The 27,673-nt window shown below is 50.7% G+C and overlaps 13 protein-coding genes across 13 annotated transcripts; 7 read left to right on the top strand and 6 right to left on the bottom strand.

The window, feature by feature from the left end:
• Nucleotides 1-140: 140 nt before the first annotated feature.
• On the top strand, nt 141-1,791 carry M438DRAFT_322008 (aldehyde dehydrogenase PutA; the record flags this gene model as incomplete). The annotated part of the gene is made up of 4 exons (XM_029902942.1): nt 141-542; nt 596-1,113; nt 1,172-1,383; nt 1,439-1,791. The coding sequence occupies 4 exons, from the start codon at nt 141-143 to the stop codon at nt 1,789-1,791; spliced, it is 1,485 nt and encodes a 494-aa protein (XP_029758960.1).
• Nucleotides 1,792-2,072: 281 nt separating this feature from the next.
• On the top strand, nt 2,073-2,493 carry M438DRAFT_336746 (uncharacterized protein; the record flags this gene model as incomplete). The annotated part of the gene is made up of 2 exons (XM_029903915.1): nt 2,073-2,092; nt 2,151-2,493. The coding sequence occupies 2 exons, from the start codon at nt 2,073-2,075 to the stop codon at nt 2,491-2,493; spliced, it is 363 nt and encodes a 120-aa protein (XP_029758959.1).
• A 143-nt stretch (nt 2,494-2,636) lies between these two features.
• Nucleotides 2,637-4,543, bottom strand: M438DRAFT_276706 (MFS general substrate transporter; the record flags this gene model as incomplete). The annotated part of the gene is made up of 6 exons (XM_029900871.1): nt 2,637-3,665; nt 3,717-3,798; nt 3,850-3,964; nt 4,015-4,283; nt 4,341-4,410; nt 4,462-4,543. The coding sequence occupies 6 exons, from the start codon at nt 4,541-4,543 to the stop codon at nt 2,637-2,639; spliced, it is 1,647 nt and encodes a 548-aa protein (XP_029758958.1).
• A 620-nt stretch (nt 4,544-5,163) lies between these two features.
• On the bottom strand, nt 5,164-6,802 carry M438DRAFT_47233 (uncharacterized protein). Its single transcript, XM_029910130.1, has 3 exons — nt 6,078-6,802; nt 5,776-6,030; nt 5,164-5,723 (listed from the first exon to the last, which is right to left on the bottom strand). The coding sequence occupies exons 1-3, from the start codon at nt 6,517-6,519 to the stop codon at nt 5,185-5,187; spliced, it is 1,236 nt and encodes a 411-aa protein (XP_029758957.1). The 5' UTR covers nt 6,520-6,802; the 3' UTR covers nt 5,164-5,184.
• Nucleotides 6,803-6,990: 188 nt separating this feature from the next.
• Nucleotides 6,991-9,369, top strand: M438DRAFT_277266 (FAD/NAD(P)-binding domain-containing protein; the record flags this gene model as incomplete). Its single annotated transcript, XM_029900913.1, has 6 exons — nt 6,991-7,035; nt 7,092-7,535; nt 7,589-7,813; nt 7,867-8,305; nt 8,363-8,988; nt 9,055-9,369. 6 exons carry the CDS (start codon nt 6,991-6,993, stop codon nt 9,367-9,369), a joined length of 2,094 nt encoding a protein of 697 aa, XP_029758956.1.
• Nucleotides 9,370-10,784: 1,415 nt separating this feature from the next.
• Nucleotides 10,785-12,347, top strand: M438DRAFT_276719 (uncharacterized protein; the record flags this gene model as incomplete). Its single annotated transcript, XM_029900872.1, has 1 exon — nt 10,785-12,347. One exon carries the CDS (start codon nt 10,785-10,787, stop codon nt 12,345-12,347), a length of 1,563 nt encoding a protein of 520 aa, XP_029758955.1.
• Nucleotides 12,348-12,860: 513 nt separating this feature from the next.
• M438DRAFT_398325 (uncharacterized protein) lies at nt 12,861-13,691 on the bottom strand. The gene is made up of 2 exons (XM_029909354.1): nt 13,161-13,691; nt 12,861-13,109 (listed from the first exon to the last, which is right to left on the bottom strand). Exons 1-2 carry the CDS (start codon nt 13,667-13,669, stop codon nt 13,043-13,045), a joined length of 576 nt encoding a protein of 191 aa, XP_029758954.1. The 5' UTR covers nt 13,670-13,691; the 3' UTR covers nt 12,861-13,042.
• A 280-nt stretch (nt 13,692-13,971) lies between these two features.
• Nucleotides 13,972-16,627, top strand: M438DRAFT_366749 (Pentulose kinase). The gene is made up of 3 exons (XM_029907903.1): nt 13,972-14,610; nt 14,660-15,232; nt 15,287-16,627. Exons 1-3 carry the CDS (start codon nt 14,386-14,388, stop codon nt 16,337-16,339), a joined length of 1,851 nt encoding a protein of 616 aa, XP_029758953.1. The 5' UTR covers nt 13,972-14,385; the 3' UTR covers nt 16,340-16,627.
• M438DRAFT_321989 (uncharacterized protein) lies at nt 16,228-17,533 on the bottom strand. The gene is made up of 2 exons (XM_029902941.1): nt 17,410-17,533; nt 16,228-17,310 (listed from the first exon to the last, which is right to left on the bottom strand). The coding sequence occupies exons 1-2, from the start codon at nt 17,518-17,520 to the stop codon at nt 16,576-16,578; spliced, it is 846 nt and encodes a 281-aa protein (XP_029758952.1). The 5' UTR covers nt 17,521-17,533; the 3' UTR covers nt 16,228-16,575.
• Nucleotides 17,534-18,155: 622 nt separating this feature from the next.
• On the bottom strand, nt 18,156-20,225 carry M438DRAFT_347002 (uncharacterized protein). The gene has a single exon (XM_029905807.1). The coding sequence runs from the start codon at nt 19,869-19,871 to the stop codon at nt 18,324-18,326; it is 1,548 nt and encodes a 515-aa protein (XP_029758951.1). The 5' UTR covers nt 19,872-20,225; the 3' UTR covers nt 18,156-18,323.
• A 2,375-nt stretch (nt 20,226-22,600) lies between these two features.
• On the top strand, nt 22,601-24,275 carry M438DRAFT_47153 (uncharacterized protein). Its single transcript, XM_029910129.1, has 3 exons — nt 22,601-22,931; nt 22,983-23,050; nt 23,104-24,275. The coding sequence occupies exons 1-3, from the start codon at nt 22,730-22,732 to the stop codon at nt 24,070-24,072; spliced, it is 1,239 nt and encodes a 412-aa protein (XP_029758950.1). The 5' UTR covers nt 22,601-22,729; the 3' UTR covers nt 24,073-24,275.
• An 830-nt stretch (nt 24,276-25,105) lies between these two features.
• Nucleotides 25,106-27,041, bottom strand: M438DRAFT_47010 (uncharacterized protein). The gene has a single exon (XM_029910128.1). It carries the CDS (start codon nt 26,932-26,934, stop codon nt 25,348-25,350), a length of 1,587 nt encoding a protein of 528 aa, XP_029758949.1. The 5' UTR covers nt 26,935-27,041; the 3' UTR covers nt 25,106-25,347.
• A 107-nt stretch (nt 27,042-27,148) lies between these two features.
• On the top strand, nt 27,149-27,478 carry M438DRAFT_277153 (uncharacterized protein; the record flags this gene model as incomplete). Its single annotated transcript, XM_029900906.1, has 1 exon — nt 27,149-27,478. A coding segment is annotated over one exon (330 nt), but the record flags the coding sequence as incomplete, so codon positions are not given.
• Between the last annotated feature and the right edge of the window lie 195 nt (nt 27,479-27,673).

Raw genomic sequence — 27,673 nt, 5'->3', positions numbered from 1 at the left:
CTGCTCCGGCCTCGAGCGCCATGGTTGCACGGAATGCGGGCATAGTATAGTCCCTGCTGTTAGCTTTGGGAAGCAAATATCTCCTGTAAATCTCACTTTCCCTCTTGCACACCGTTTTCGCATACCACATACCTCCCAAGATGTCGAACAGACCATTCGCACAGCTACAGGCCGCCGCCATTGATGGCAGAACTAGAACAGTCTTCTACCGCCAAACACAACTTGAAAAGTTGCACAAGAGTCTTGTCTCAAATGCGTCCGAGATTGTGGATGCAATTGTCGCAGATGCTGGCCTCAGCCGAACAGAAGCACAAATAGAGTACTCGCTCGCTCTGACTGCAGTGAGAGAGCGCTTTGCCGAGCTAGAGCCCAAGAAAGAGCTCGAGAACGAGTACGCAATTGCTCGTGGAGAGGATGCAGGTAGCCTACGCCTCGGATACGGCACTGTGTACATCAAGGCTTCAGCCGACCACACTCCTTTTTACTCAGCAATTGCGCCCTTGAGTGCAGCAATCGCTGCAGGAAACTGCGTAGTGTTGCAGGTATGCGAGAAGTTCGGAGACAATGACAAGATCAAGCACTGACTATGATGCAGATTGAGAACAGCCTTCGCAGTCTCCCTGCTATCCTTCGCAACACCCTCAAGTCTGCTCTGGACAATGACACTTTCGACATTGCTCAACAACCCGTCCAAGATGCATCTTTCCTGAGTGGCTGTCTGCAAGTAGTTCAAGACGGATCCGTTGACGGAGCCGCCGCACAGAACCAGCTCGTTTCAAAAGCGGGTTCGATCACAGCAGCAATCGTAGACAGAACAGCAAATTTGGACGAGACAGCAAAAGCTCTCGTCAATGCTCGATTCTCATTCAACGGCAAATCGCCGTATGCCCCGGATGTCATCTTCATCAACGAGTTCACCAAGAAGGACTTCTTGCAAGCACTTCTCAGACACTCGGTATCATTCGACGAAGTAGTTGAGAGGGAGAAGTCGCCCACCAGGAGGACTGGTCGTGAGAATGGCATCAGAGACTTGATTTCGAGCCTGCAAAAAGATGGAAGTGGCCGTGTCATCGCACAAGAGTCGAACCGAGCAATTCTGGAGGTGACCAAGAGGTAAGCAAGACTGCAACACAAGTGTTGTGAATGACCCGAAACTGACAATCGAGCGTAGGAGTACTAGCCTTCTCAAAAACAAGATCAGCGAACCCGTCCTGCTCGTACACTCCGTCAAGAGTCTTGATGATGCCATCGACTTCATCAACAACAACGGCAATGAGTTGCTAGCTGCATACCATTTCGGAGAGAATGCTCAGTGCAAGTATCTCAGCCAGTTCGTCTCGTCGCAGGTGTCATATGTCAACCACATCCCAGCAGAACTTCTCGGTCAGTAATCAGTCGCACTTACTAAAGTACCAGTTAGAAACTGACATGATCATAGTCGGTCCCGCCTTCCCAGTCGGTCACCCAGTAACCTCAACACGTTACCCAACTGCCCTCTTCACCCGCCCCACACCCGCCTTCGTCACCAACACCACACAGTCGAAGACCGTAGAATCAGCACTGAACGGCGCATCCAAATCTGAAAAGTCGACCGCAGTACAAACATTGTACTCTCAAGCCGTCGCAGATCTGCCCGCCGCACACAAGCGACCAAAGCAGTTGAAAGCGGCCTTTGGCTTCTTCGAGCAGTCCATGCTGTTCAACCTCGGCTTCGTGCTGCTGTCAACCGGTGCCACTATTGCGGCAACTGTGATCTTGGGAAAGCGCGCGAGAGCTTACTACTCGCATTGATAGTGCTTTGATGGATTTCTGCGAGAGATTTGAATGGTGTGATTTTGGTGTCTTCTTTCGAATCTTTCTTTTCAGGCAGGAAATTCCCAAGCTTTTTGCAAGCGAATGGTTTTGTCGCTCCCAAGTTTACTTTTGTGTCTTTGTCCATCAATGTGCTCTGTTGCCAACCACCTGAATAATATAAACACCCTCTAACCTTTACACATGTATGAATGCTTGACATTCTATCTCATTGAGCATTCAAAATAACATATGAACAGATTCGCAAGACCTACATCAAAATGCCTCTCATCGAAAAATCGTGCGCACAACCCCGCCAAGAATACCACAAGCCACCCACTAATCAAACCACACCACAGCTATCCCGCCATCATGAGCGCAATCAAAAGCTCATCCCTCCCAAAAACTTCTTTCCTGGTATTCTACTCCTCAATCGTTGATGGCAAGATGTGGTGTCCCGATTGCGTTGACGTCGAGCCTTCAGTCCGCGAAGCCTTTGATGGCGCAGAGAAGCCAGAGGCCCAACTCTTCTACGTGGGCAAGAAGGAAGAATGGCGTACCCCTGAGAATGTCGCTCGTGTCGATTGGAATGTTCGCGGTATTCCTACCATCATCAAGCTGGAAGAGGGAAAGGAGACTGCCCGTGTGACCGAGACCGAGATCTTGGATCAGAGCAAGTGGCAGGCATTCCTCAAAAACTAAAACTTTCAAAAAATCACAACGAAGATGCACAAAAAAGTGTGAGTTTCGGGTTTGGTTTTCCAAGAAGATTTGCTCGATTCTGGAGTTTACATAATGCGCGTTTGCTATATCATAAAAAAGGGACATCAAAAAAGTTGATTCGACTACTCAGTCTTAGCGTATCCACGCATAACAATGTGGCTGGTCGCGATTCTCAGTCTCTTGCCGAAGAGCCAAACGGGCACGGCAGTGAGACCGAAGACACCCATGAGCAGAGCGAAGATGCCGAAGGGAAGGGCAGGTCCTGCGCTCTCGACCCAAGTGCCGACGAAGAAAGTCCAAGCGAAACTGATGATGGCACGGAAAGCAACAACCATCAGGAAGCAGTCGGCGCTCCATCCACCGTAACTCTCAATGATGTAGTTGAAGCCGATGGAAGGGACCTGCATGAGACCGAAAGCAACCATTCCAGCACCGAACTCGAGACCAATCCAGGCCTTTGGTGTCGCTGCCTGGGCGGAGCAACCAAAGCAAATAGAACCGGCGGTGGCGATGAGGAGGGCAGGGAACATGAGAGGAATACGTGCTTCAGGCTCGCTGAAACCATGTCTTTCACGCTTGGCCTGGCGCTTGACGATGAAGTCCGCGGTGAAATAGGTGTAAATCGCGCCGAGAACAGTACCAATCAAACCGCCAACATTGATCAGACCAACAGAGCCTCCCCAGAGATAAGGGGGCTGTGCCAGAATTTGTGGTGCGACGGTCGAAAGAGTGACGATGAGTCCAACAAGACCGGCGTAATGAAGCATGACCATCCAGGTACCGGGGAAGAGAAGTGTGGTGTAAGGAGTGATGAATCTCTTGAGCAGACCAGGGCGGTACATGCCAACCTTGAGGCTTCTGGCAAAGGTGTACTTGGGGAACACAACAGAGTTGACCGTCTCGACTCTGGCGATCTCGGCCTTCTCGCCAATGGGTGAATCGTTATCGTAGCCTTCGGGACGCACGATGGCCATGGCTGCCTCACGGTCGAAGAGGGTTTCGGGAACGAAGAAGAAGCTCAAAAGCAGAAGAGCACCTGAGAGGATAGCCGAGATGTACATAGTCCATCTCCATCCCATCGAGTGGGTGATATAGCCACCGATGAGGCCACCGACAAGGGAACCGGAAGCAAGGAAGATGGTGTAGATAGCCTGCAGATAGTCAGTTTATGTCAACTTTATGCTGATGGAAGATTGACTTACCATGGCACGACCTCTCTGGTGCACGAAGAAGATCTGTCCAACGACATCAGGAGCAAGGGTGTCGGCAGCGCCACCTCCAATGCTATTGAGTGTAAGCAGCGTTTCAATCACATCTCAAGTGACATTGACTTACCCTTGGAAGAGTCTAGCGACGAGTAGGCTGTTGAAGGACTTGGCCTCGCCGGCCCATACCGAGGAGGCACAGAGGATAGCAAGACAGATGAGAATGATAGGACGACGTCCAAAGGCTACCTTACCGTCAGCGTGTGTCAAAGGCATGATACTACATGGCACTTACTGTTTCCCAAAGGCACCCACCAGGTGTTCGAGGCACCCAGGAACAGGTTGTTGACCGCAATGAGATGGGTCAATGTGCTAAACTGAATGATGCCGGTTGGAGGTCCTCGCTCGTGCATCACCATGAAGGCAGTGACAAGAGTTGGCAAAGCACTGCTGATGATGGAACTAGAGACGTTGGTGATGAAAGCGTAAAGAGCCATGATCGCCAAGATCATGACCTTCCGCGTGTTTGAGAAGTTGAGAGGATCCGCTGGATCCGGTGATGGTCTGTAAGGGTGGATGTCAGGAGTTGAGGGCGGTCAACGTCGCATGGAGTGAACATACTCTGGGTTCAAATGGATGTGGTTTTCTTCGACTTCATGATGTCCTGTGTTCGTTCGGACGAGTTCTCTGTCTTTTTCCGATGGTCAGAGACGTCTATTGTTGTGATTGTTCCGCCACTCACCCATCAACGTAACAGTGCCAGGAGGCGCCATCTCGTTGAGCTCCTGCTTATCCAACGAGAAGGCATGTCTGAATTGAGTCATGATAGATGTTATGCCTTGATTGGCAATTGTAGTAAAGAAAGTATGCTCCTAAGAAGGGAAGGACGTATCGAGATGAAGATGTTGGAGACCCAAGGAGAAGGAGGTTGGTGGTTTATGAGTCTGAGATGCTCGCTAATCTGGCCCAATCAGACTTTGCACGCTCCTTCCATCGGCAGTCCGTTTCGTGTCCACCAGAAGCAGCGACGAACATAGGGCTCGCGCTCAAGTCCTCTCCACATTGAGTGTGCTTGTGCGACAACTGCCACGCATGCCCTAGGCCTCCCCCACAACTTATTTGACTTGTCCAACGAGACTAACGCAAACTGCTGGATGCTCATTGGTCACTAGAGATAATTGATGCTCGAGACCGCATTTAGAGTTCGTCCCCCGCATGAGCGTTACCACCATCGCGGGCCCGCGTGGAGAAGTGTGGAGAGAGAATCTACAGACATGGAGAAACAGGACATCGAGTCCTTAGAAATCATACAGCGAAAGGTAGGGCTTCCTAATCATGCCCTAAGCCACCGGAACAGCGTGTGCCGAACGAGTAAACAGGGTTCTTTGATATGCTATGGACTTGAGCACATCGGTCGATGGTAGTAACCACAACAATAACAACTTCGGACGCTTTATGATCGGGTTTACTCGCTAGTCCATGTCTCAGTAGATATGGCTGGCAGTAACTCTGCTCGACAATCACCAAAGCCAACGTCTTCACTGCATCGTCCGGTGAACTGTACAACAACACCATCCGCAAGATAGCCACGCTGAATTGCTGGTGGAGGGAGATTGTGTTCGAGCATGCATCCACGCGCATCATCTGAATCTTCTGATACAGTGCCACATGCAAGTAGATCTCCGGCTTGGAAGCCGCAGCCTGCACTTGCTTGATGTGCTAACAGCTGTTCAAAGGACCACGCCAGGACTTTGCTGTTTGCAACGCAAGCACGAGTTACATCGTTATCCGTCGATTGAACATACACAGAGAGGTCAATGGACAAGCCTCGATCGTCTTTCTCCACAGCAAGGTGGGGCGGCAAAGTATGCTTCCAGCCTGGTCCGTTGACACGGAACGGCTCCAAAGCGTCGTACGTGATGATCCAGGGCGATAGTGTGGTGCCGGAGTTCTTCGAATTCAAGGGGCCGAGCGGGATCATCTCCAATATTTGTATGTCACGGGCTGTCGAAAAGTTAGCCTGTGTTCTAGTCTGTTCTTTTGAGAATCCGCTCACCACTCCAGTCGTTCAACATCACAAAACCAAAAATATGCTCGCCAGCGTTCTCCGCTGTGACAGTCTGGCCGTAAGGAAGAGGCTTGCCAATAACAGCAGACAATTCCATCTCGTAGTCCATCCGGCGACTAGGACCATAGATGATCTTCTTGTTTTCGCCTCTCATCGCTGCCATGTTGTCTTCCCAGAATTGGCCGATGGGGCGTCTTACAGGAGTTCCAGAAATCTTGATGCTTGAACACCTGCCAGCATAGCCTGCACATGGTAAGCAGGCATTAGTGAATATAGAGCATTGAACTCACCTGGAGGGATGAATCCCCATGATGGAGGGAGTCCTTTTCTACCCATAGCTGCAAGACCGGCATTGAGGTTGTGGTACTCAGAGCATGAGAAATCTGTGAAGTCCGCGACTGATACGGGAAGATGCATCTGGCAATTTGTGATGTCTTCGGTGCTGTTCTCAGGCAATTTGTTTTCCTTGACGAGCTTCTGGACAGCAGAACGAACGAGTCTATGAGCGGGTCTTCCCAAAGCCGCGAATGTGTTCAATGTAGGTTGCGAGAAGATACCACCAGGCAAGCTCTGCAAATCGGAGGCAGATTGCACAATGTCCGCAAGGAAGACGACATTGTTCTCAATTCGAGTAACTGCTTGTGGGTGATTATGTTTGTCTGAAGAAGCGATTCCAAAAGGTATGTTCTCGATGCCAAAGTGGCTGCCAAAGTCGGATTGTAGAGACGTCATTGTGTATGTTTGCAAACAGAAAGTGTGACTTTGATGGAGACAAAAGTTGCAATGCTTCAATGATCAAGGTCGTAGAAAATGCTTCGGGACCCGCACTCCAAGGATCCCGCTCTTGTATACTACTTTGCCATGTGATTGTTCTCCGGTTAAATCGGTGGTCGGTGCTGTGAAACCCCTCCAGCTCATGCGGACTCTACCGTAATTCGTGTGGGTATAGTGGGGTACCCCATGTGGAGCCGGCGCTCCCGGTGGAGGAAACCTCGACAACTACGCCGTTGCGTGTACTTTCCAGGGACTAAGCTTGGATTATTATCATACGGAATGTCGATTAGGCCGAGTCCGGATCACATGGATGTTCAAAGTCCGTGAGTACGACGAAGTGTGACTATTTCTGTGAGAGCAGCAACCATCTTCCTTTCGAACTTTTCCAGACATCCAGAACTTGCCCAGAAAGCAATACACTCCCTTACCATGGCACTAAACGTTTTGATTGTCGGAGCAGGAATCGGCGGGCTGGTACGTTACAACTGAAAGTACTGCAGTTACAGATTAGGTCTGACGATAGAATGCAGATGGCCGCGATCGCCCTACGAGAGCAAGGACACGATGTGACACTTCTTGAGTCTTCTCGATTCAGCAACGAGACTGGAGCAGCTATTCACATGGCACCAAACGCAAACGGCTTACTCAAGCGTTACGGAGTCGACATTGAGAAAGTAGGCGCAAACGAGTGTAGCCGAATTGCACAGTACCATGCCGAGTCAGGAAAGGCACTTTTCCAGGTCGACCTCACGATGCCAAACAAGCAGTGGCAGCACAAGTGGCTGTTAGTACACCGCGCTCACCTACACAACGCCTTGAGAGAAAGGGCCATTGGCAAGGAAGGGAAGGGCAAGCCCGCCACCCTGAGGTTAGCCAGCAAGGTTGCTTCGGTAGATCCTGAGAAGGCGGAAGTGACTCTGGAGAGCGGCGAGAAGGTATCTGGCGATGTGCTTCTTGGGGCCGACGGTGTTCACGTAAGTCGTTCCAACTTTTTGATAATTCAAGAATCAAGCTCATATATCTCTAGTCGTTGTGTCGACAGGCTCTTGTGCTGGACAACGCAGAGAAGTACACACCGTTTGACTGCGGTCACAGTGCTTATCGATTCCTGGTTCCGAAAGAGGAGGTCATGGCTGATCCAGTCTGCCGAGAATTTGTCGAGCAAGAGGGTATGCTTTGCATGATTGTTGGCGAAGACCGCAGAGTTGTTGTGTATCCTTGCGTGGAGAACAAGCTCATGAACTTCCTTATGGTAAGAGCTAATGTATCAATCTTGCGTGCTTCGGCTAATTGGTTCTGCTATAGATCCACCCAAGTAGCGAGTCTCGTTCAGACGACGCTGGCTGGAACCAAAAAGGTGACAAGAAGCGTATGCTCGAAAGTGGCGCTAGCTTGGCTCCACAGGTTCGTGCTCTTCTAGAGAAGGCCCCTGAGGAGAGTTTGAAAGTCTGGACTTTGCTGGACATGGAGGTACTCCCTACATGGATTAATGGCAGTATGGCGCTCCTGGGTGATGCCGCCCATCCATTCCTGCCTCACCAAGCTCAGGGTGGTGGTCAAGCTATGGAGGACGCAGTCTCGCTAGCCGCCATCTTGCCCTTTGGCACCCCGAAGGAAGATATCCCGGAGAGACTGAGACTGTATGAACAGTGTAGACGTGAGCGTGCAAACAAGATCCAGGACGGCACTAGACTGAGTGGAACATCTCAGAAGGATCTTGCAAAGATGGGCAAGAAATATGATGGTCAGTATTCATTTCTCCATGGCTGCGACAGTCCTTTTACTGACATTTGTGTGATAGCTTTCGCCTTCACCAATTACAACTTTGGACACGATGAATGGGACTTCTCAAAGAATGCTTTAAACAAGCATCTCTTGTCCAAGCAACCATATCGATTCCGTCAGCCAGTGTCCTTTGGACCTAGTCCTGGGCCTCGCCAGCCACTCAACGCTCTTCCGGATGTGCACTCAATGGCCAAGCAGAACCAAACGGTGGCCTCTATTCGCTTCAAGACCTCGAGGACCTATCTTCAGAACTTGTTTCCCAGTTCCTCATTCTCTTTCATGTCTGCGGCAACAGTCGTAGAAGCCTCCATCGTCTGTTGCTCGCTGCGCAACATGACATGGCTGGGTAATACAGGATACGATCACTGTGGCCTCTACATCCACGGAGTAAAATACACCAAGAAAGATGGCGAGATCCTTCAGGGGACGTTCTTGCCTATCCTCTTCGAAAACCTGACCGATCCCATCATCACTGGTCGCGAAGAGATCGCCGCACCAAAATGGGGCTGCGATATCGATGTTTCGACTTCCGGAGACTCTCGCAGTGTGCGTATGAGCTGGCGCGGGACAACTTTTGCAGAGCTCGAGTGGAGTGGTCTTCAAGCAAAGCCCCAGATAAATGGTGTCAATGGCACCAACGGCGTGAATGGCACCCACGCTGGACCGCCACCTGGACGCCCTGGACCTCCCGGGCCTCCTATGCCCAAGATCGAGGACAACGGCATGTTCATGTACCGTTACGTACCAGCCGTGGGTGAGCCAGGAAAGGCAGACGCTGAGTATGCTGTCTTTGACGAGTACGAGAAGAAGGATCCCTCTTCGGCAGCATCCCAGCAGGATACGCAAGACCAGACAACCAAGTCAGCAACTATCAAGTTCTCGCCTGGTGACTGGAATTCACTCCCGACTATCCATCACATCGCACAAGGCCTGGCAGATGTACCGATATACGAAATCGTAGAGGCTGCCGTCAAGGAAGTGCCATCGGTGGGTGATGTCAGAGGAGCAAGAAGGATTGAGTAGGCCTCAGAATGAGACGCGGGTTGCACTTGAGCTTTTCTCCTTTGCGGTTCAGCGACATGTTCTCAGAGTTGGTGTTCTTTTTGATAATTATAGAAATTTCGTCGTTTTCTACCAACCTGAAGCAGAGGTCTCCGAGGTCTCGCTCCAATTGATTGCCAATGGTCTTCCACACTGTACAGGTGGGGCTCGTCTGCCGAAAGAGTAGATGAGATGTTGACTTATCGTCTGATCACATGTGTATTATCAACGTCGGTTGTTTCTGCCTATTCCGGGTTTGCGCGTGCGTCGGACAGATGACGAGGCTTGGGCTTGTCGGTGGCATGGGATTGTCCCTGCTCCAGATATGAGCAAGAGTGTAGTTCTCTATTCTGCCGTGTTAGTCAAGTAAAGCAGGTTTGTTCTGCCTCTGATATGTGCACCCAGAAAGCGCGAGTAACAACTGGCTGCTGAGAATGGGCAATGCAACGGCTGAACGTCTGTAGGGCTTGTTTCGAAATTGATTTCTACTCGTAGCGCTTCGGCGAGACAATCAAGCATAGATGACGCCTACAAGTTTTGAAGCTAAAGCACAAGCCGAAGTTTTACCTGTAGGAAGCAGCGAATAGACCGGTCCCTGTTGCGATCAAGCACCGATCACAATCGACCTTTAGCACAGCTAATCGAACTTCATTGATGTCGTGAAATACTCGCGGAGATGCGCCTGAAGCCATATTGCTCTTCTCAGCTCTGGATTGACTGTTTCGCTCTCGTTGGATCAGTCTTCCGAGGAGCCAAAAGCTTCTGCCGACGGCGCATCGACGTGTGCAAAAGTTCGATCCGCATGCTCGATCGCAGTGTCGACGCACGAGTGGCGGAGTGGCAGCCAAAACGACAACCAATGACCGGTAAAGTTGAGTAGGGAAATTACCTGGTTGGTCGATAGCGCCATTATTCCTGTCGTTTCGTCCGTCCAACTCGTGCATGTCATGAATGGCCTTGTCGCCTCCGCCGCTGCTTCCGAGTACCTAACCGTCTGAACAATTCGAGCATGTCATCTTGTGCTCGTGTCCCTCTCCCATACCACTTTACTGTCGCTGGATTGCTACGCTGAGAGACTCTTGTTCTTTCACATCCTTCAACACAGTGCGCATACAGAACGGCACTTGACAAGATCGCAGTGCGGGACATCTCTGAAGCACCAAAGTGGTCCTCGACGTCATCCGACAGCAAAGACCCTTACACATATCCCACACGCCCGAAGTCCGACGCAGGTGCATATAGCATACGAAGAGGCGGAATCATAGTGGTCGGAGACATTGCAACTGGCAGTGTTAGATGGACAGGTGGCTCGTTGGCGCACACAGCACATGAATTTGCTGGACGAGACAATCAGGACCTCGTCAAAGCGCGACGGCGAGGCCCAGTCGCACGCCTTGATGGATCTCGATGAGCTTGTCACCGACAAGCAGCAAGCAGTCGGCTTGACCGCACACCAAGATGCCCGCACCCTCATTCGCCTGATCCAATGCCCGCAATGCTCAAAACCGTACACCAACCCCGTTACGCTCCCTTGCGGCAACTCGCTATGCCGCACGTGTCTGCCTGAGACCTACCGCCGTGAGGGTGTGTCCTACCCTGACACTCCCGGAAGGCGAAACGGCTTCGTCTGTCCTTACCTGGACTGCTCCGAAGAGCATGTGCTTGCAGACTGCAGCGTCGACGTAACCCTCTCGAAGCTCATGGAAGCCATCGCCGACCTCGTCCGAAGCCATAAAACTCTCGCCACAACGCAAACTTATGTAGAAGAGGTGGTCAAACATGATGAGGTCTGGGTCCCCGTAGGAAACAAGGAGAATCCGCGATGCTGGACTATGCCTGGAGCCCGCCTGATTGCGACATACAACTTGGCAAGCATGGGAATCGTCGAATACAAGACAGAAGTCTCATATCAGGACTTGTCCGACTTGGCCGAAAAGACGGATGAAGAGCTTCTGGGGGAGCTGCTCGACACGGCACAGAAGGAAGTCGACTGCCAGGTCTGCTACAACATCATGCTTGATCCTGTCACGACGGCTTGCGGCCATACCCTCTGTCGTAAATGCCTGGCTCGTACGCTCGACCATTCGACACACTGCCCGGTTTGTCGCCGTTCTGTCATCACCCCACCCTCACTGTACAAGTATCCGAGCAACAAAACTCTGGTTAATCTTCTGCAAGGTCTGGTTCCTGACATGGTTTCTGCACGTGCCGAAGCTGCTGCACTAGAAGACACTATTGCCCTTCCTGATCTGGATACACCAATATTCGTCTGTACTCTTGGTTTTCCTGGATGTCCCACTTTCCTGCGCGTTTTCGAGCCCAGATACCGTCTCATGATTAGACGCGCCATGGAAGGAAACCGGCAATTCGGCATGGTCACTTATAACCGCCATGGCTTGCCTCAAGAAGGTTTGGGCAATACACAATTCCTCGCCTATGGAGTTATGCTTCATATTGACAATGTGCAAATGCTTCCGGACGGCCAGAGCATTGTCGAAACCAGAGGCATGTACCGTTTCCGAGTGAAACAGTATGGCACTTTGGACGGTTACACCGTGGGTAGAGTCGAGCGTGTCGAGGATGTATCCTTACAAGAGGAAGAACGCCTAGAGGCCGAAGAAACTTCACAGCCTCCTGCCGCCGAGGGAGATATCGAGGGTCAAGTCAGCAGGATGTCGACTCGCGAACTCCTCATGCTCGGACTAGACTTCATCCTTGTCATGCAAGGCCGTAGCGCACATTGGTTGCACCAACGTATTCTGGAAGCTTATGGTGGCCCGCCGGACGACGCCGCTCTGTTTCCCTTCTGGTTCGCCAGCATCCTTCCCATCAGCGAGGATTGGAAATATCAATTGATGCAAACCACAAGCGTACGACAAAGACTCAAGATCACCGCTCTCTGGGTAAAGCACATGCAAACACAACGATGGTACCAGAGCAACGCATGCACAGTCTTATGACTGCTCACTCACCTCGCGTTGCGTTTTGGAGCTCCCATCCTCGTTTTGCTTATCGCGGTTAGAAATTTCGTGCAAGACACCTGATCCGAGTATTGCGTGTCTCTGTCTACAGCCAGAAAATCGATCACATCATGATCTTCTTCGTTTCTTTTGTATATCCTTTTTAGGGCCCTTGGTTTTTCTTCTTCATACTTGTCTTTCATCAAACAGCGGTCGCATATATCCATGGGCTATTAGGCTCAGCGCCGGCGTCAAGGGGCGAGATATGTAGGCACACTGATTTCTTTCTACCCAGCAAAATTTGGAACTGGGATGTATATTGCAGTCAAAGGGGTGCATGAAACGCGACGAATTTCAATCTTTCATCTTTCTTCATGTCTTGTCCAAACGCTCATGCCGGATTCCCTCAACCCTGTAAGATGGTGAAAAGCAATTTGAAAGCACGAGAAGTTTAGAACAGAGAGCTGTGACTGGAGAGAGCACGTGAGAACATCGCTGTATCTGTTGATCACGAATCGTCAAACCTTTGGTGCATTCGAACAGCCATACATCAGCGTGAGTTTCAAGAATAGGGAGTAGCTCGGCCCTGGTGCATCTAGGTAACATGTGTGTGTAGGTAATTGACTGATCGAGTGTTGTTTCCGCGATGATTTGGCATGAATGGTATATGTACATCTTCAGACGCGAGCTGTTGTCTATTTTCCATCACCTCCACCCATCACGACTTGTACGAGTAGGAAGAGACCGATTGCCCACCAGTACCTGTGTATGGTTAGCAGACATTCCAGAGCATTTATGCATCATGACACGTACTTTTGCAAGAAGGACTTCTCAGGTTCCTTTGTCTCGGGCTCGCCTTGTTGGTTCACGACAATCGGCTTGTCGAAAGCGACTTGTGGTCCCTGACGCAGCGGCACAACCTCAACCGCGAGCGAGCCATCTGTAGACTTTCCTCCGGTAGCAGCAGCGCTGAAGCCAACATGCCACACGTCTCCATTTGAATCGACGAGCAAGCGCAGGGTAGGCTTCTTTGTCGCATCGAAGTTGGATCCCGAAGTTGCCACACCGACCCAGTCGCCAGCGCGGTGCACGCCTACTCTCACGGTCTCTTCTGACTTGACTGCCGGTGCAGTGTACGAGTCTACTGTGGCATTAAGAGCGGGCCAGGAGTACGAGACTTTGGCGAAGGGGAGCGGTGACGATGCTGTTGAGGGCCAGGCGAAGACGTCGGTGGTGCGGATTGAGTCTGCGGTGGCTGCAGCGAGGGCAGAGGTAGCACACAGCAGTGCTGCGAATAAGTTTATTGCTCCTGAGATGTGCATTGTGATTTGAGTTGTGTTCGTGTCTCTCCAAGGTGTTGACAACGGTATGGACATGTAGGATTCGAGCTCCAAGACGCCAAGAAACGATCGCTCGCTGTCGGAGGAAAGAAAGCCGACAAACTGGAGGGCTGGACCCTGACCTTGGGGAAGCTCGGGGAGCCTCCACGTCATGCCCTGTCGAATGAGGATAGCTCACCAAAGCTTCCTGCCGCCATTATTTTCCGCCGCTGCCGCAGGGAGCTTGCATGGTTGAATTGAACTTGTTGAGATGTGAAGATAACTGGTCATCGTGAGGCCTCAATTGCTCGAGTAACATCGTGTCATACTGTCGTACAAGAGCCTGCAGGATCTAGCTACCTATGTCCTAATGAGCCGACGATAATATTGCATTTATCCATCGGTCTCCTGCTTCTCGACCAAAACACCCGGCAGCGACCCCCGAGTCTTCTCGTTGTCTCCACTCTTTCTCCACGGTGCCCATGACATATTGATCGACATTCTCGAGCTCCCCAGATAGTGACAGGTCTTCATCTTACCCGTTCTTCCATCAATTCATCTTCTTTCTCTTACTTCTCACACCCAAATCTCTGCACTTGTCCTCACTTAGCATAAGTTCCAATCAAAAGAGACGTTTATAACTCAATTCCCACTACTGCTCGAGCTTCAACTCAGCCCAAACCACGACCTAATCTACAACTGAAGCACCACCACCCATCATGACTTCAATGCCCTTCCGCCAGCCTTACAGGCAGGCTTCTCGTCAGCAGTCGAGACAGATGTCTGTTGACCCCCACAACGAGCTCCACCCGGTCCAGGATCACTACATTGGCATTGATGTCGGTACTGGCAGTGCTCGCGCCTGTATTATGAACGACAAGGGTGACATTGTCGGCCTTGCCAGTGAGAACATTGGCCTCTGGCAGCCCGAGACTGGCTACTACGTGAGTTGCAGCAATCTCTTACAAGACGCAGCTACTAACATTCGAGTAGGAACAATCAACCACAGACATCTGGAGATGCATCTGCAACTCAGTACAGCGTGCCATGAACCAGCACGGCATCGACGGTTCCACCATCCGCGGTATCGGCTTCGACGCTACCTGCTCGCTCACCGTCTTCTCCAACGACACTGACGAGCCCATCTCGGTCACTGGCCCCAAGTTCGACAATGCCGATGGCAACGACCGCAATGTCATTCTATGGCTCGACCACAGACCCGTCGAGGAGACTGACAAGATCAACGCCACAAACCACAACCTGCTCCGCTATGTCGGTGGCAAGATGAGCATTGAGATGGAGATGCCCAAGGTTCTTTGGCTCAAGAACCACATGCCCAAGGAGCTGTTCGACCGCTGCAGATTCTACGACTTGACCGATGCCTTGACTCACATTGCCACTGGCAACGACGACCGCAGTTTCTGCAGTGTTGTCTGCAAGCAGGGCTTCGTTCCTGTCGGTGTTGATGGCAGTGTCAAAGGTTGGCAAGAAGACTTCCTCAACGAGATTGGCCTCGAGGATCTGTGTGAGGACAACTTCAAGCGCTTGGGAGGTGTAGACGGGGTGGTAATAACCTGACCTTTACTATCATCATTGTGCAAGGGCTAACCCGAGTCGCAGAGCGGAAAGTACCACACTGCTGGTGACAAGATCGGCACCCTTTGCGAGAAGGCTGCTGCTGACCTCGGCCTTCCTCCTGGTATCGCTGTCGGTGCTGGTGTCATTGATGCATACGCTGGCTGGATCGGTACCGTCGGAGCTAAGGTCCGCCTGCCTGGCGCAAACCTTCAATCGGGTGTCGACAAGAACGACGTCTCACAAGCCTTCACCCGTCTGGCTGCTGTTGCCGGAACATCGACTTGCCATCTCGCCATGTCTGAGAAGCCTGTCTTCGTCGACGGTGTCTGGGGACCATACCGCGATGTACTCATTCCAGACTACTGGATGGCAGAGGGCGGTCAGTCGGCTACTGGCGAGCTCCTCAAGCATGTGCTCGAGACCCATCCAGCCTTCCAGCAGGCCATGAGTGTAGCCGAGACTTTCAACGCCAACATCTACGACTACCTCAACGAGCACTTGAACGAATTGCAGACCAAGGAGGACGCCCCTACCATCTCATACCTTGGCCGTCACTTCTTCTTCTATGGTGATCTGTTCGGTAACCGCAGTCCTATCGCCGATCCCAACATGAAGGGTAGCGTCATTGGTCTGTCGAGCGACCGCAGCTTGGACGGCCTCGCACTCTACTACTACGCCACCATGGAGTTCATTGCTCTGCAGACCAAGCAGATCATCCAGCGCATGAATGACTCGGGTCATGTCATCAACTCTATCTTCATGTCAGGCAGTCAGTGCCAGAACTCTATCTTGATGGACCTCATGGCCACAGCCTGTGAGATGCCCGTCGTGATCCCTAGATATGTTCACGCTGCCGTCGTTCACGGAGCCGCCATGCTAGGAGCCAAGGCTGCCTCTACCGACGACAAGGGCAACTCCGAGCCTCTGTGGGACATCATGGACCGCATGAGCAAGCCTGGTAAGGTCGTCCTCCCTGGCAAAGACAAGAACGAGAAGAAGTTGCTTGATGCAAAGTACAAGGTCTTCCTCATGCAGTGCGAGCAGCAGCGTGAGATCCGTCGTGATATCGACGAGGCTGTTGAGGGCTGGAAATAAAGAGGATACGATTTGACGAAGAATCTCGCTTTTGCCGAATCATAAAAAAGGGGTTTGGACAAAGGCCGAGGACGATTTTTGCTGCTCTCATAAAGGGTATATACACGATAATGGAACTTTTGCTTGACTGTATCTGCTTTCATGACTTTGTTTGGAGTGACAGAGTGACCACACCGATACGGATTAAGCACTCGACCACCCTTCTGACTTGCAATGCTCGTTCTTAGATTGAAGCTCTACTTCTTCTCCTCAGCAACATCCTCCTTGACCTTGGCATCACCCCTAGCCGGCCTCTCACCAAAAATGGTAGTGCCGACTCTAACCTCCGTACTCCCCTGCTTAATCGCCGCTTCAAAATCCGAACTCATACCCATAGAAAGTTCCAATTCCTCCTCTTCGATACCCAACTGCGTGGCCACGGCATCCCTTACTTTTCTCAACTGCTCAAAATCCTCATTCTCCGTTTCCGGAGTCGTGGCTTTTGATCTCGCGATTGCGCCGATCGTCATCAACCCTCCCAATTGAAGATGCGGGCAGGAAGTCATGATATGTTGACACAATGCCGGAGCATCAGAAGGTTCCACTCCCGATTTTTCAGCTTCTCCCGACGTATTGACTTGCACCAACACCCTCAATTTCTGATCATCTCCCATTTCCTGCTGCTGCTGCTGCTGCTCTTTCTTTTTCTCAGCCACCAATTTCGCCCTTCCCTTTTCCAAACCATCTGCTTTTTTTGCACTGTCTACGCTGCTCACTGAGAATAAATTCGGGATCGACTCGGCTAGGGGACGGCATTTATTCGTCTGTAGGGCGCCTATGAAGTGCCAGTGGATTGAGCGAGGTAGCAAGGAAGCTTTTTCGAGGAGTTCTTGGGAGTAGTTTTCGCCGAAGTGGAGGTGGGATGTGGGGGATTGGTGGAGGGCGAGGATGTCGTTTGCGGGTTTTAGTTTTGAGACGGCTATGAGGCGGACCTTTGTGGAGGACGGAAAGTGTTAGTAGTTGTGTTGGGATGGCAGTGAAGGTGTGTGGATGAGAGTGGGTAGAGGGGAGGAGGAGGCAGGCAGGCTTACATTGCGGTTTGCGGTGTTTGCGGATTTGATTTGGTTGGCGACGTGGCTGAGGTTTTCGGCCAGGTGTTTTGCGCGGGTGGGGTTGATTTGCATTTCGGTTTGGTCGGACATTGGAATGTTTGCGTTTGAAATGCGGATAGAAGTGCTGGGTATGGTTTGTGGTTGAGAGGGAAGTGTCGAGTGAGTGCGTGAATGTTTCTTCGATTCAGAGAGCTCTCTCGATGACGATGAGCCTCGGCTAGAATTGCTTCACTGGGGGGTTGGTGCTTGAGGTGTCACCCTGGCTGTGTACGATACTCGACCATTTTGCTTGTATTTCGATTCAATCATCATCGATATCTGAAGTTCGAGGCTCTGCAACTGTACAGACAATATCATGAGTCCAACGAAGCCAGTCTGATTTCAAAACACAAACACAACTTTCCTCCATGACTGGCATCGTCTCGTAGTATATTTTGGTGGATTGTCAAATGATGACATGTCTTGAACGTGAAACTCCCCTAGCGACTGCAATTTGGACGGAAATCATTCACGATCAGATCACATGGTACTTATGGTCCTAGTATACGTCCTCATACTAGTCAAGACTTAGCCAATGTTCGTTATCGCCAGCAATACAAGTATATGCGATGCAAGCCATAGCTAGAGAGGTCACCCTGGTCAGGCGCACTCTTTGTGGACATCTCTCCCAAAACGTAAGTGTTTCACCTGATGAGATAGTCAGTACTTGGGCGGGAATCATAACGTGGTTGCAAATAGGTTGTTCATGGCTTGGCTATCTAATATGGTCTGGTGTATCTGAAGACAAATTGCAACATAAACGAGACTCCCAAGTGCAGACTGCTGGGCATCAAAGTAGCCGTCGAAAGGTAAGATGATTGTTTCACACAGGTAGAATGCCCAGAGAGAACACTTTACCTTTCCAAGTAGCGTAACAGAGGCTGAGCATATCTGACGAAGAAGTTTGCAATGCAGGTAGCTTCCTGAAGCAAGTATTCTTCTCTAGAGGCTTGATCCTGCTCTGTCAAGTCAACAGCCTTTTGCGTCAGAAGCAGGAGATCATCGATCATGTCCTCGTCAGCATGAAGCACGTAACCACACATCCACCTGACCAACCTCTGAACGTGCCTTTCTGCTGGGCTGCTCCAGTCTCGAACTCGCGGCATTGATGTTGTGACATGAAGCTTCAATACTAGCGAGGTCGCCCTTGATTTTATGTTAGGAAAGCGAGCCACATCGCATCGGTTGATGGCGAGTCCGAACGCCACCAGCATGTTATAAAGCTTTGGATCTTCGTATACATGAGGCCGTAGCTTTCCCATGCTGAATAGCCATGTCACAAAAGCTTCGTGCAATGCGACAGGAACATCTGAGCGTTCGTTCGTGAGTGGGAGGAAGCGCGCGTCGAGGGGTGCGTATTGCGGGGGTTTGACGTGTAGGGGGTCGCCGTGTGGGGATAGAGGGGGTCCAGGTGGAAGGGATGCAGGGGTATCGAGTGGGTCCAACAGGGTGCGTGAACTCTGGTTTGGGGGTGTCGTTGGAACGATTGTACCATCTCTGCATCTGACTGAGTGTGGGGAGGGCGCACAATCGCTTGCTGGCACTTGAACCTGAGTGCATGCTTTTGTGTATGCTGGTGGGGCTTCTTCTCCTTCAGCTCGTAGACCCTGAACATCTGCCCCTTGATCCTTCTCCTCTCTCTGGCCCTTCTCTTCTCCTTGACGGTACCCTGTTCTTCTTCTCTTGTGCGCGTGTCGGTTAGGGACCAGATCAATATCGGTCGCTTTGCGAGGATGAGCCGTGTCAAGGTAGTCGTCCCACGAGTTGAAAGCACCACCGTTGTGATTATACGAGAAGGCTAGTTGGATATCAGGAGGGGCGTATTTGGTCTTGAGAACAGCCATGCGGTTTTCCAAGGCCTGATGAGCGTACGTGCTGTAGCCCATGTAGATGTCGAACATCTCGACCGATTCGGAAAAAGTCTTCGCCGAAAGCATAACATGCTCAGCTGCGCCTTGTACATGTCGAGCGGTCTTGCGAATGGGCATCAAAGTCTGACTCGGGACAGTCTTCTGTAGAGATAGTCGCAGAAAGCGGGACCTGGAAGATCCTTCGATGTCTTCAAACATGCGCGAGACGTGTATAGGCATCTCGTCGATCGAAAGGATAGGGGCAAGGTCCGCAAAGTGCAAGCTAGTAGGCATGGAGAATATATCGAATTTTTTCCTCTTCGCCTTCACGTAATGCGTGACTGTGAGTTGTAACATCGCTACAGCGTGGTTATTAGCCTCATGGATACCAAGCCAAAGCACCAGGCTCGTGTCCTTGTTGAGAGGAGACGGCTCTCCGAGGTGCAGTGTTCGATCGTGGTCGTCATCCTGCCATGCTACAATGACTCTCTCTTTTAGAAACCACACAGGGGGCTCAGTTGCGAAAGCGATAGAGGAAGGCGAAGGGTACATGGTTGAATTTGTATACTGCAAGATAGAGATCAACCTTCAAGAGAATACCCTGACGACGAACGCGTCAGACAGAACCCTCCCACCCGGGCTTTCGTCGACTGAGAGCAGCCCTGACTCAGTAACACAGATAGAAAAGGAGCCAATATATAAGCAAGAAGGAGGCGATGAGTCGTCGCTCAAGTTCGGACGCTGTGGGCCTCCAATCATACAGATACCGTCACACAATTCTTGTAGGACACCGCAAGAAGCAGATACCATTCGAAGAATCGGACAGACACCGTACGAAGGGCAGCACGCAAGACAGGCCAAACAGGAGAGAGGTGATGCGTGAGGATAGGGGAATTCACAGTTGCATGAGCATGTAGTTGGAGCAGAAGGTCGCGCAGGTCTGCAAGCTCAGGTCTGCGCGAGATAAGGTCTGTGCGCTTCGTACGCGTCACGCGTTTTTGGCAACAGCTCTTTGGAACAGCTTCGAGTGCTTCGCGGTTGGGAATGGTTTAAGTCAAGCGTTACTAACACCACTCAAGTCTGCAACCTGCTGCTTCCTGTGTCTATCATCGCGTCACATTATGGCTGATTTCGATTGCAAGAAAGATGGAAATCACATAATATGGTCAGCTGATTGGTGATACTAATCACAATTGCGTCGTATCGCCCTCACGACTTAACATTGCCCATGAGTACATTAAGATTGCTAAACAGCTACGAATCACGTTCGAGGACAACATAGGCATTCGACACGAATCGCATGGAGTAAGAACCCGAGACCATCTGACCCATGAATGATCCGAATGACTGGTCTAAGACACAAGAGCTCCGAGCATCTGTTCGAAGACACGAGAATCCCGGGCATCTGTTCATGCAATGCTGGCATCCAAAGAACAGGCACTGGATGAGACCGCACAATCTCAAATCAAAACCATGCGACCCAGACCGAATTGCTGGCAATGCCCGAGCAACGACACCATCTGTGCGAACCACTATATTCCACTGGGCATCAAGCAAAGCAATGAACAATGTACTTGAGAGCACCGGAAGTCTGGGATGTTGTTTCGAAGCTGTGCGCATGGCAATCAAGATTCAAGACCTCGAGTCCCAGCCATCAAAGGATTGACGTAGGCTAAAGCTCAAACCAACACCACGGGTGTCATGTATTTCAACTACAGCCAATCGGAACATAATAACCCACTCTTCGGAGCCTGTATATATTGCTTCATATGAGAAAGCCCTGTGCAAAAGACACTGTATTTGAGAAATGCGTGGGTGGCCTTCTTCCCAATCTAAACCTGTCACTTAGATCTTTACTGCACAGTGGATCTGCTGGGGTTACGAGACAAGGCTGAGATATCAATTGGGTTGCATGATTTGAGAAAAAGGTTGCTGGAATATATTGCGTGCATTAGTTTAGCATCCATGATCCATAGCGCGTCACCCCCTGACAGCTAGTCTGCTAGTCTGTCAATCACATTGCGCAAGTCTGATTTGCAAGATTTGGTGGAGGCTTCCGTGAAGAAGCCAAATTTGGACATACTGATCGTCACTGCTCTGTAATCAGTAGTTGCAACTGCCGTGTGTATGGACGTTGCATTTTTCTCGCCAAAGACAGACGTTGCTGAGGTAGAGCTTGTCCCCTGAGTCGTTCAACAGGGGTCCAGAGTCTTGCCAAGCGAGCTGTCACGAGAGAAAACGCGGGTCTGCGAAACCTTCTCACAGCTGCTTCTCACGACGTCAACAAACAACAATGTCGACTGGTATATATTAACATGAAGAGGTGCAGCAACTGTACCTCAGCCGTGCCTCAGCTTGGGTGGTTGACCCAAAGGCCGTAAGTTAGGTTGGCGCAGCAGCCCTGCAAGAATTGCATATTGGCGGCTCCGGCATCTTCGATCCCGCACAAGCCTAGCAAATCCACATCAACACCCAAGTCGGACATGCCATTGCGAACAGACCGCTTAATATGTGCATGGCACAAATCGGGGTACTACGCCCGTACTCCAGCTGCCATCTGTCGCGGAATACCCGCATGTGGAGGATGATAGGTACGAACGCATCACAACGAGACAGTCGGTCAAGTATCAACAGTTGTGCACCGGCCCCAAAGTCCCGGGTCTGATCTTTCGACGCCAGGACGATCAGTTCATCTTATCCACGAAACAAATCCATGAATGTGATGCCAGCAGTGCATTAGGGTGTCGCGCCTGTCATGCGCGAGGTCTAGACAGTACAGGTTCGGCGCTCCGCCGGTGCCCTATTCCAACAGACCGGCACTGGCGATGGCGCTAAGGCTGTTCGGCGCGGCGCGCCCGAGTGTCGGCTAACCTTGTTCTGGCGCGAGTCCGCGTTGTTTTTCTTCCCTTTTCCTCCTTTTCGATGGCGTGGGTTCCGTGCCGTGCAGCTTGCATCTCTTCCTGGATGGTTGCTGGCCTGAACTTGGAAGCAGCAGAAGCATTCGTAACTCATGTGCCTCTATTAATCTATCTGGCATTGACTTATGCGCTTCCCAGGTACCTGGGTTTGCAAGGAATTATTTGGAAGGTATATTGCAACAATCGTCATGGTGGTGGGAAGGTGGTCGTTGCGTGCATACACCTCCAGGTTGATGCTTCCTGCGAACGTTGGACGTCGATAGAATAGGTGGGTTCCTAGCTCACAAGTATAACAACGTTTCTCTCCCCCCTCCCCTTTCCACCGGCCACACATCTCTATCCTTCAGCTTCTCACCAACTTACCCTCCTTCACTCCACCGTTACGTCGCGTTGTCTAGGTACCCCGAACAGCCCGGTGATAACACATAACGGAACCTCTTGGGAACTACTTCTTGTGAACTCCTCGTTGTTTGTTTTTCAAACCGTCTGATCATGATGGATTCCACACTCATTTCCTCTTCATCTCGATCCATGATCCAAGGCATTGCAGGCACTGCCATCGGACTGTCAAGCGTGCTCGTCATCGTTCACATCATCTCTCGACGCGTTGCAAGAGCGTCGATATGGTGGGATGATGGCTTGCTATGGTTGGGTGGCTGCATGACTCTTGTGATGAATGCTCTCTTCATCCATGGTAAGACATGAAACATATCGAAGCTTGAATAGAGATTAACATAATGAACAGGAGCACAACTCGGCCTTGGTTCATACGAAGAACAACTATCAACATCACAACTCGAAGACATCTTCAAGGTTAGTGCATACAACAACTTGTACAACATGACACAACCTAACATGAACTTCAGATCCTTTTCACAAACAACTTACTACACCTATGGGCATTGGCAGCTGTCAAGGCTTCATTACTTCTCTTCTTCAACCGTATGTTTGCCAGCTCCAACAACACTCTTCGTTGGACTGTCTACTTCTCTCTTTGCCTTATCTTTGTATGGGTCATCATCTTCTCTGCCATCTCGGTCTTCCAATGCACACCAGTATCCTTCTTCTGGAGTAGTGGTGTAATTGGAAAGTGCATCACCTCAGACTTCACGTCGAGAACTGCCATTGCTATCTGCGATGCCGTTTTCAACGTGGCTACCGACTTCCTTTGCTTGATGGCACCTTTCCAGGTACTTCGCAGGCTACAATTGGCCAACGGTAAAAAGGCTGGCCTTGCTGTCGTCTACCTTCTCGGTGGCTGCAAGGTCGTCATCACCATCATCCGTGTTCTCTACCAGATGAACACTCCTTACACCTCCTCTTCCGACTCTCTCTACTCAACATTCGCTCCCACCATCTTTGTCATCATCGAAATCAACCTCGCAATCGCCTGTGCCTGCCTTCCTTCTTTCACTGTCATGGATGGCCGTGCTATCTTCGTCAAGACCAAGACCAAGACCAAGATCGCCTCTCGTTCCAACACTCCCGAGATCCTCGAGCCTCCCAACTCTCCTTACAGCCGTCCCGGTCAACAATTCTCGGACACCTCTCTTTTCCTCCAAGAATTCAAGCGTCAACCTCAGGCCGAGTTCCCCATTCTCACCACAATCACCAGCAACGTTTCAGAAGAACCTACTCGTCTGCCCAGCCTCGAACTCGGCAGCTTTGCTCAATCATCCGTCTTCGACATCCTCAAGCCCGCTGGCGGCATCGTAAAGACCTTGAATGTCGAACAGACCATCGAGGAATTCGAGTCCGTCAGAACTTTGAACGTCGAACAGACGATTGAAGAGTACGACTACATCATGAGACAAGCCTCATTCTCCATCGTTTAATGCCCCCCCTTGTTTTCTTCCTTTCCCCTCTTTCTGTTCATAACCTTTTTCTTTTGCCCTGTCTTTATTTTTCATTTATACCCCTGTCGTTTTTGGTTGTACGAGGCTGTTTTGGAAGCGAGCGTTGGTACTTTACATGATGACAAGCGCGGTGTTCCGGATGGCTCTTTCCCTTTTTCTTCTTATACCACCTCCTATCGTTGGCACCAAATTTTTCCTTTGTCTTTAGATCTTTTAGATGAGAGGGATATACCACTCTTCTTCTTCTGAGAGTCGAGTGTTGGGGATGAGAAGGATCCAAGTAGTGTTAGTTTTAGTTACAGACATATCTTCCTTGAGGAGATTTCGAATCGAAAGAATAAATTATCATAAATGTATACTTTTGAGTGCAAGGTAATTCAGTGCGATGCTTTCAAGAGTTTCCAGCCAAAGTCGTGGGTGGCGGCTCACACCTTCTTCGAAAACCAGGTCATTGGTTTGTTTACTGCTTGATCATTCCTGCTTACTTCCCTCGAAGACAAGTTTCTGTCATGAGGTACTTACCTGGTTGGTCTTTATTTGCGGTTTTTCATTTCTGATTCCAACAAGTCAAAGCAATTCCGACCAACAGAAAGAAGACCCGACCAACAGAAAGAGAATCCGACCAACATCAAAAACATGCGACCATTACCACCACCACCGATTAGTCCTAGATGATAACACAACTATACAATCTTCTGTCGAGTCCAAAAAGCCAGAGTCGAGTAGAGCTGAACAACCTCAGAATACTATTCGAGTTGAAAGGAAGTAGACAGGTTTTAGGCAGAATCAGACACGAGCAACGCTGAGAGAACCCGACCAACACCAGAGCAAACCCACCCAATACAAAAAACCCAACACCATTAAAGCGAACATTGGTCGTCACAGAAAAAAGAACAAAGTCATAAAAAGAGCAAACCTAATTGACGAAGGAGGAAACAATGTCCAATCCAAGAGAGAACTAAACCAAAGCAGAAACAAATCCGCCTATCCATCAGAAAAGACAGACAGACCAGTAGAAGTCAGCGTAGAAGATGTCAACCCTTGACTAATGACCGATCTGACGAGAGAGAAAAGAGAGCGATCACGCAACTCGAGTTGAGTGGCAGAGTAAAAAAACATAGAGACGTAACAGTCATGATTATGCATCTATGGTAGTTGTACAAAATATATATTCTTACATCCAAAAGCGAAGATATGTCTTCGCGACTCGGGCACTCGGGCCTATCGGGGTATCGTCGTGAACTCGCAACATCTTCATTTCTTGTCAAAATCGGCTGGCTTCTCAGCATCGCCTACGGCGCGTTGATCAGCAGCGCGCTCCTCAAGAATGCCGTCCTCTTCCTCACCCTCGCCCATAGCCATACTCCAATACTTGTCGTTGAACTCTTGGGCAGTCTTTGCATCCTCGATTTCGGCGGCAGTAGGCCCTTGAGGTGTTTGAGAGGCCTCAGACTTTGTCGTTGTCTGTTGTTGGGGTTGTGCGACCGAAGCCTCCGGTGGCGTAAGATCTATGGGTTTTTTGGCAAGCGCATGGTATTGCGTTTGAGCGTAAGCGAGGAACTTGGGCCGTTGGCTGTACATCCTGGGGCTAACCCAAATATGCTCAACGCGAGCGAATATGACAGTGTGGTCCCCAATTTCGATTGTTTTTCCAGGCAAAAGCTCGCATTTGAAATAAGCAGGGTTGTCTCTGCCCTTGAAATAAGGGCCGCGAGAGTCCATGTGAGGTGAAATAGAGGTGAGTTCTTGTTCTTCGAGGGTGCGGAAAGGTTGGGAAGGATCTTCATGGTATTGTGCGAATTCACCGGCGATTAGAGCACCTTGTCGGTTGTCGGCGAGGAAGTTGACGTAGAAGGGTTGACCTTGGTTGATGCAGTCGAGTGTACGGCTTGGACCACGGATGCTGAAGGAAATGATGGGCTCTGGTTCAAGAGTGACAGAAGTCATGGATGATACTGTCATACCACGAATGGAGTCGAGAGTGACTTTGGCTCCTGATGAGCCATCGTGGGTAGTCAAAACGACAACGCTGGAGGGAACACTGCGCATGGCAGTCTTGTAGGTCTTCCTTATCTCATCGGGCTTCAATTGAACAGGCGTCGATTCTTCAGCCGGGAAGTCGACAGACTTGACGAAATTCAAAGCTTTGGTTGCAGCATCCTGCTTGCCATTGATAAAAATTCCAGGCCTTTGGTGGGAACCCTTCCGAGTACTGACTTTGATCCGGACCATGAACCTTTCTTCGATCTTCGACATCAACTCCGAATCGTTTTCCGTGAGTAGCCCAAACACTCGACGGGGCATATGGTAGGATATTTGAACCTGCTTGTCCTCCCCAGCATGTTCTTGATTGGCAAGTGACGAGGAGTATTTGTCGAAATCATGTTCTTCGGCATTCTCAAGCCTCAGGATCCCTTTGACCATGGTCCATATTCTCCTCTCGGGAGTAACTACCCGGATTGCTTGAAGGTCGGTGGGTTCTGATTGATCTTGGGTAGGTTCTGTAACAGGCTCGATGGTGGTACCGTAGACGGCACTGAGTTTGTTGAGGAAATCGGGATGTTTTAGGATACGGGCGAGGCGTTCTTGAGGTATCTTTATGTGACCAACTGACTGCGGAGTGTATCCCAGTTCTGCAAGGCGCGTTTCTCGTTTTGAACGTCGTACTTCTCCTTGGCCATGTTGTTCGTTGGTGAGGCGGCTAGAATGCGCGTCATTGGCCTCGTTGACGGAATGGGTTGGAATGAAGCATCGTCGTTGATGGGCATTTCCGAGTCTGGACCAGGCGTGAAAAGCTTTGTAGAAGCGACCGGTCGCTTGGCCTCTAAGTGCTGTTGTCATAGCTACAGGCACAGCTCCTCAAGTCGCAACTTCGACTTTCGAGCTTCGATTAGAGGAGGGAGCGACAGCGACGGCGAGCGGACCGCCGAATCCGCGGGGCGGAGCGGAGTCGAATCTTGGCATGCCCGATTCGCCGCAAAATTGATGCATCCATGAGCCTATCAAGTATACCATCGCTGGATATCAATCGCATCTCACACATTAAACCGCCGCCATGCTCCTCAATCAGACCCCTCGCGCAAGTCTGCGCATCGCCTCTTCTTCAACACAACAAGTCCGCCATGCATCTTTGATGCGCCGCCCCAAGAGGCCCTACACCTTCACCCAGCTCGTTACTTTATCCGATGGCAGCACCTTCGTCCAGCGTACCACCAGCCCGCAACCCGTATATCGCAGCACAAAGGATGTGCGCAACAATCCCCTCTGGAACCCTAGCAGTCAGAAGCTGTTGAACATCGAGGAGGATGAGGCTGGTCGTTTGAAGAGATTCAGAGGTCGTTTCGGTCGTGGTTGGGATGCTGAGGCTGTCGCTGGTGCTGAGGAGGTTCGTCTTGTTCGACTAGATATTTCGCGACAGGACAAGGTGCTAACACGTACATCAGGTGAGAGATGGCGAAGAAGCTCTGGCTCCCGAAGAGTCAGAGGAGTCCCTGCTCGACCTCATCGCAAACTACGGCAACGAGGCAGACGCCGAGGGCAAAGCTGCCGGCAAGAAAGAGGACGTCAAGTCAAGTGGAAA

Source organism: Aureobasidium pullulans (genome assembly GCF_000721785.1).
Source record: "Aureobasidium pullulans EXF-150 unplaced genomic scaffold scaffold_13, whole genome shotgun sequence".
In the NCBI taxonomy this organism is placed as follows: Eukaryota; Fungi; Ascomycota; class Dothideomycetes; order Dothideales; family Saccotheciaceae; genus Aureobasidium; species Aureobasidium pullulans.
The sequence above is the reverse complement of the archived record's forward strand: the minus strand, read 5'-3'. Positions and strand labels throughout refer to the sequence as shown.

Bases quoted from the DNA above. Each gene is read 5' to 3' on its own strand.
- M438DRAFT_47233 (XM_029910130.1), bottom strand. From the start codon at position 6,519: ATGACGTCTCTACAATCCGACTTTGGCAGCCACTTTGGCATCGAGAAC. The intron at 6,031-6,077 runs GTGAGTTCAATG...TACCATGTGCAG, and splicing joins ATGGGGATTCATCCCTCCAG to GCTATGCTGGCAGGTGTTCA. The intron at 5,724-5,775 runs GTGAGCGGATTC...ACTTTTCGACAG, and splicing joins GATGTTGAACGACTGGAGTG to CCCGTGACATACAAATATTG.
- M438DRAFT_398325 (XM_029909354.1), bottom strand. From the start codon at position 13,669: ATGCACATCTCAGGAGCAATAAACTTATTCGCAGCACTGCTGTGTGCT. The intron at 13,110-13,160 runs GTACGTGTCATG...AACCATACACAG, and splicing joins GAGAAGTCCTTCTTGCAAAA to GTACTGGTGGGCAATCGGTC.
- M438DRAFT_366749 (XM_029907903.1), top strand. From the start codon at position 14,386: ATGACTTCAATGCCCTTCCGCCAGCCTTACAGGCAGGCTTCTCGTCAG. The intron at 14,611-14,659 runs GTGAGTTGCAGC...ACATTCGAGTAG, and splicing joins AGCCCGAGACTGGCTACTAC to GAACAATCAACCACAGACAT. The intron at 15,233-15,286 runs GTAATAACCTGA...CCCGAGTCGCAG, and splicing joins TGGGAGGTGTAGACGGGGTG to AGCGGAAAGTACCACACTGC.
- M438DRAFT_321989 (XM_029902941.1), bottom strand. From the start codon at position 17,520: ATGTCCGACCAAACCGAAATGCAAATCAACCCCACCCGCGCAAAACAC. The intron at 17,311-17,409 runs GTAAGCCTGCCT...TCCTCCACAAAG, and splicing joins CAAACACCGCAAACCGCAAT to GTCCGCCTCATAGCCGTCTC.
- M438DRAFT_347002 (XM_029905807.1), bottom strand. From the start codon at position 19,871: ATGTACCCTTCGCCTTCCTCTATCGCTTTCGCAACTGAGCCCCCTGTG.
- M438DRAFT_47153 (XM_029910129.1), top strand. From the start codon at position 22,730: ATGATGGATTCCACACTCATTTCCTCTTCATCTCGATCCATGATCCAA. The intron at 22,932-22,982 runs GTAAGACATGAA...CATAATGAACAG, and splicing joins GAATGCTCTCTTCATCCATG to GAGCACAACTCGGCCTTGGT. The intron at 23,051-23,103 runs GTTAGTGCATAC...CATGAACTTCAG, and splicing joins AACTCGAAGACATCTTCAAG to ATCCTTTTCACAAACAACTT.
- M438DRAFT_47010 (XM_029910128.1), bottom strand. From the start codon at position 26,934: ATGACAACAGCACTTAGAGGCCAAGCGACCGGTCGCTTCTACAAAGCT.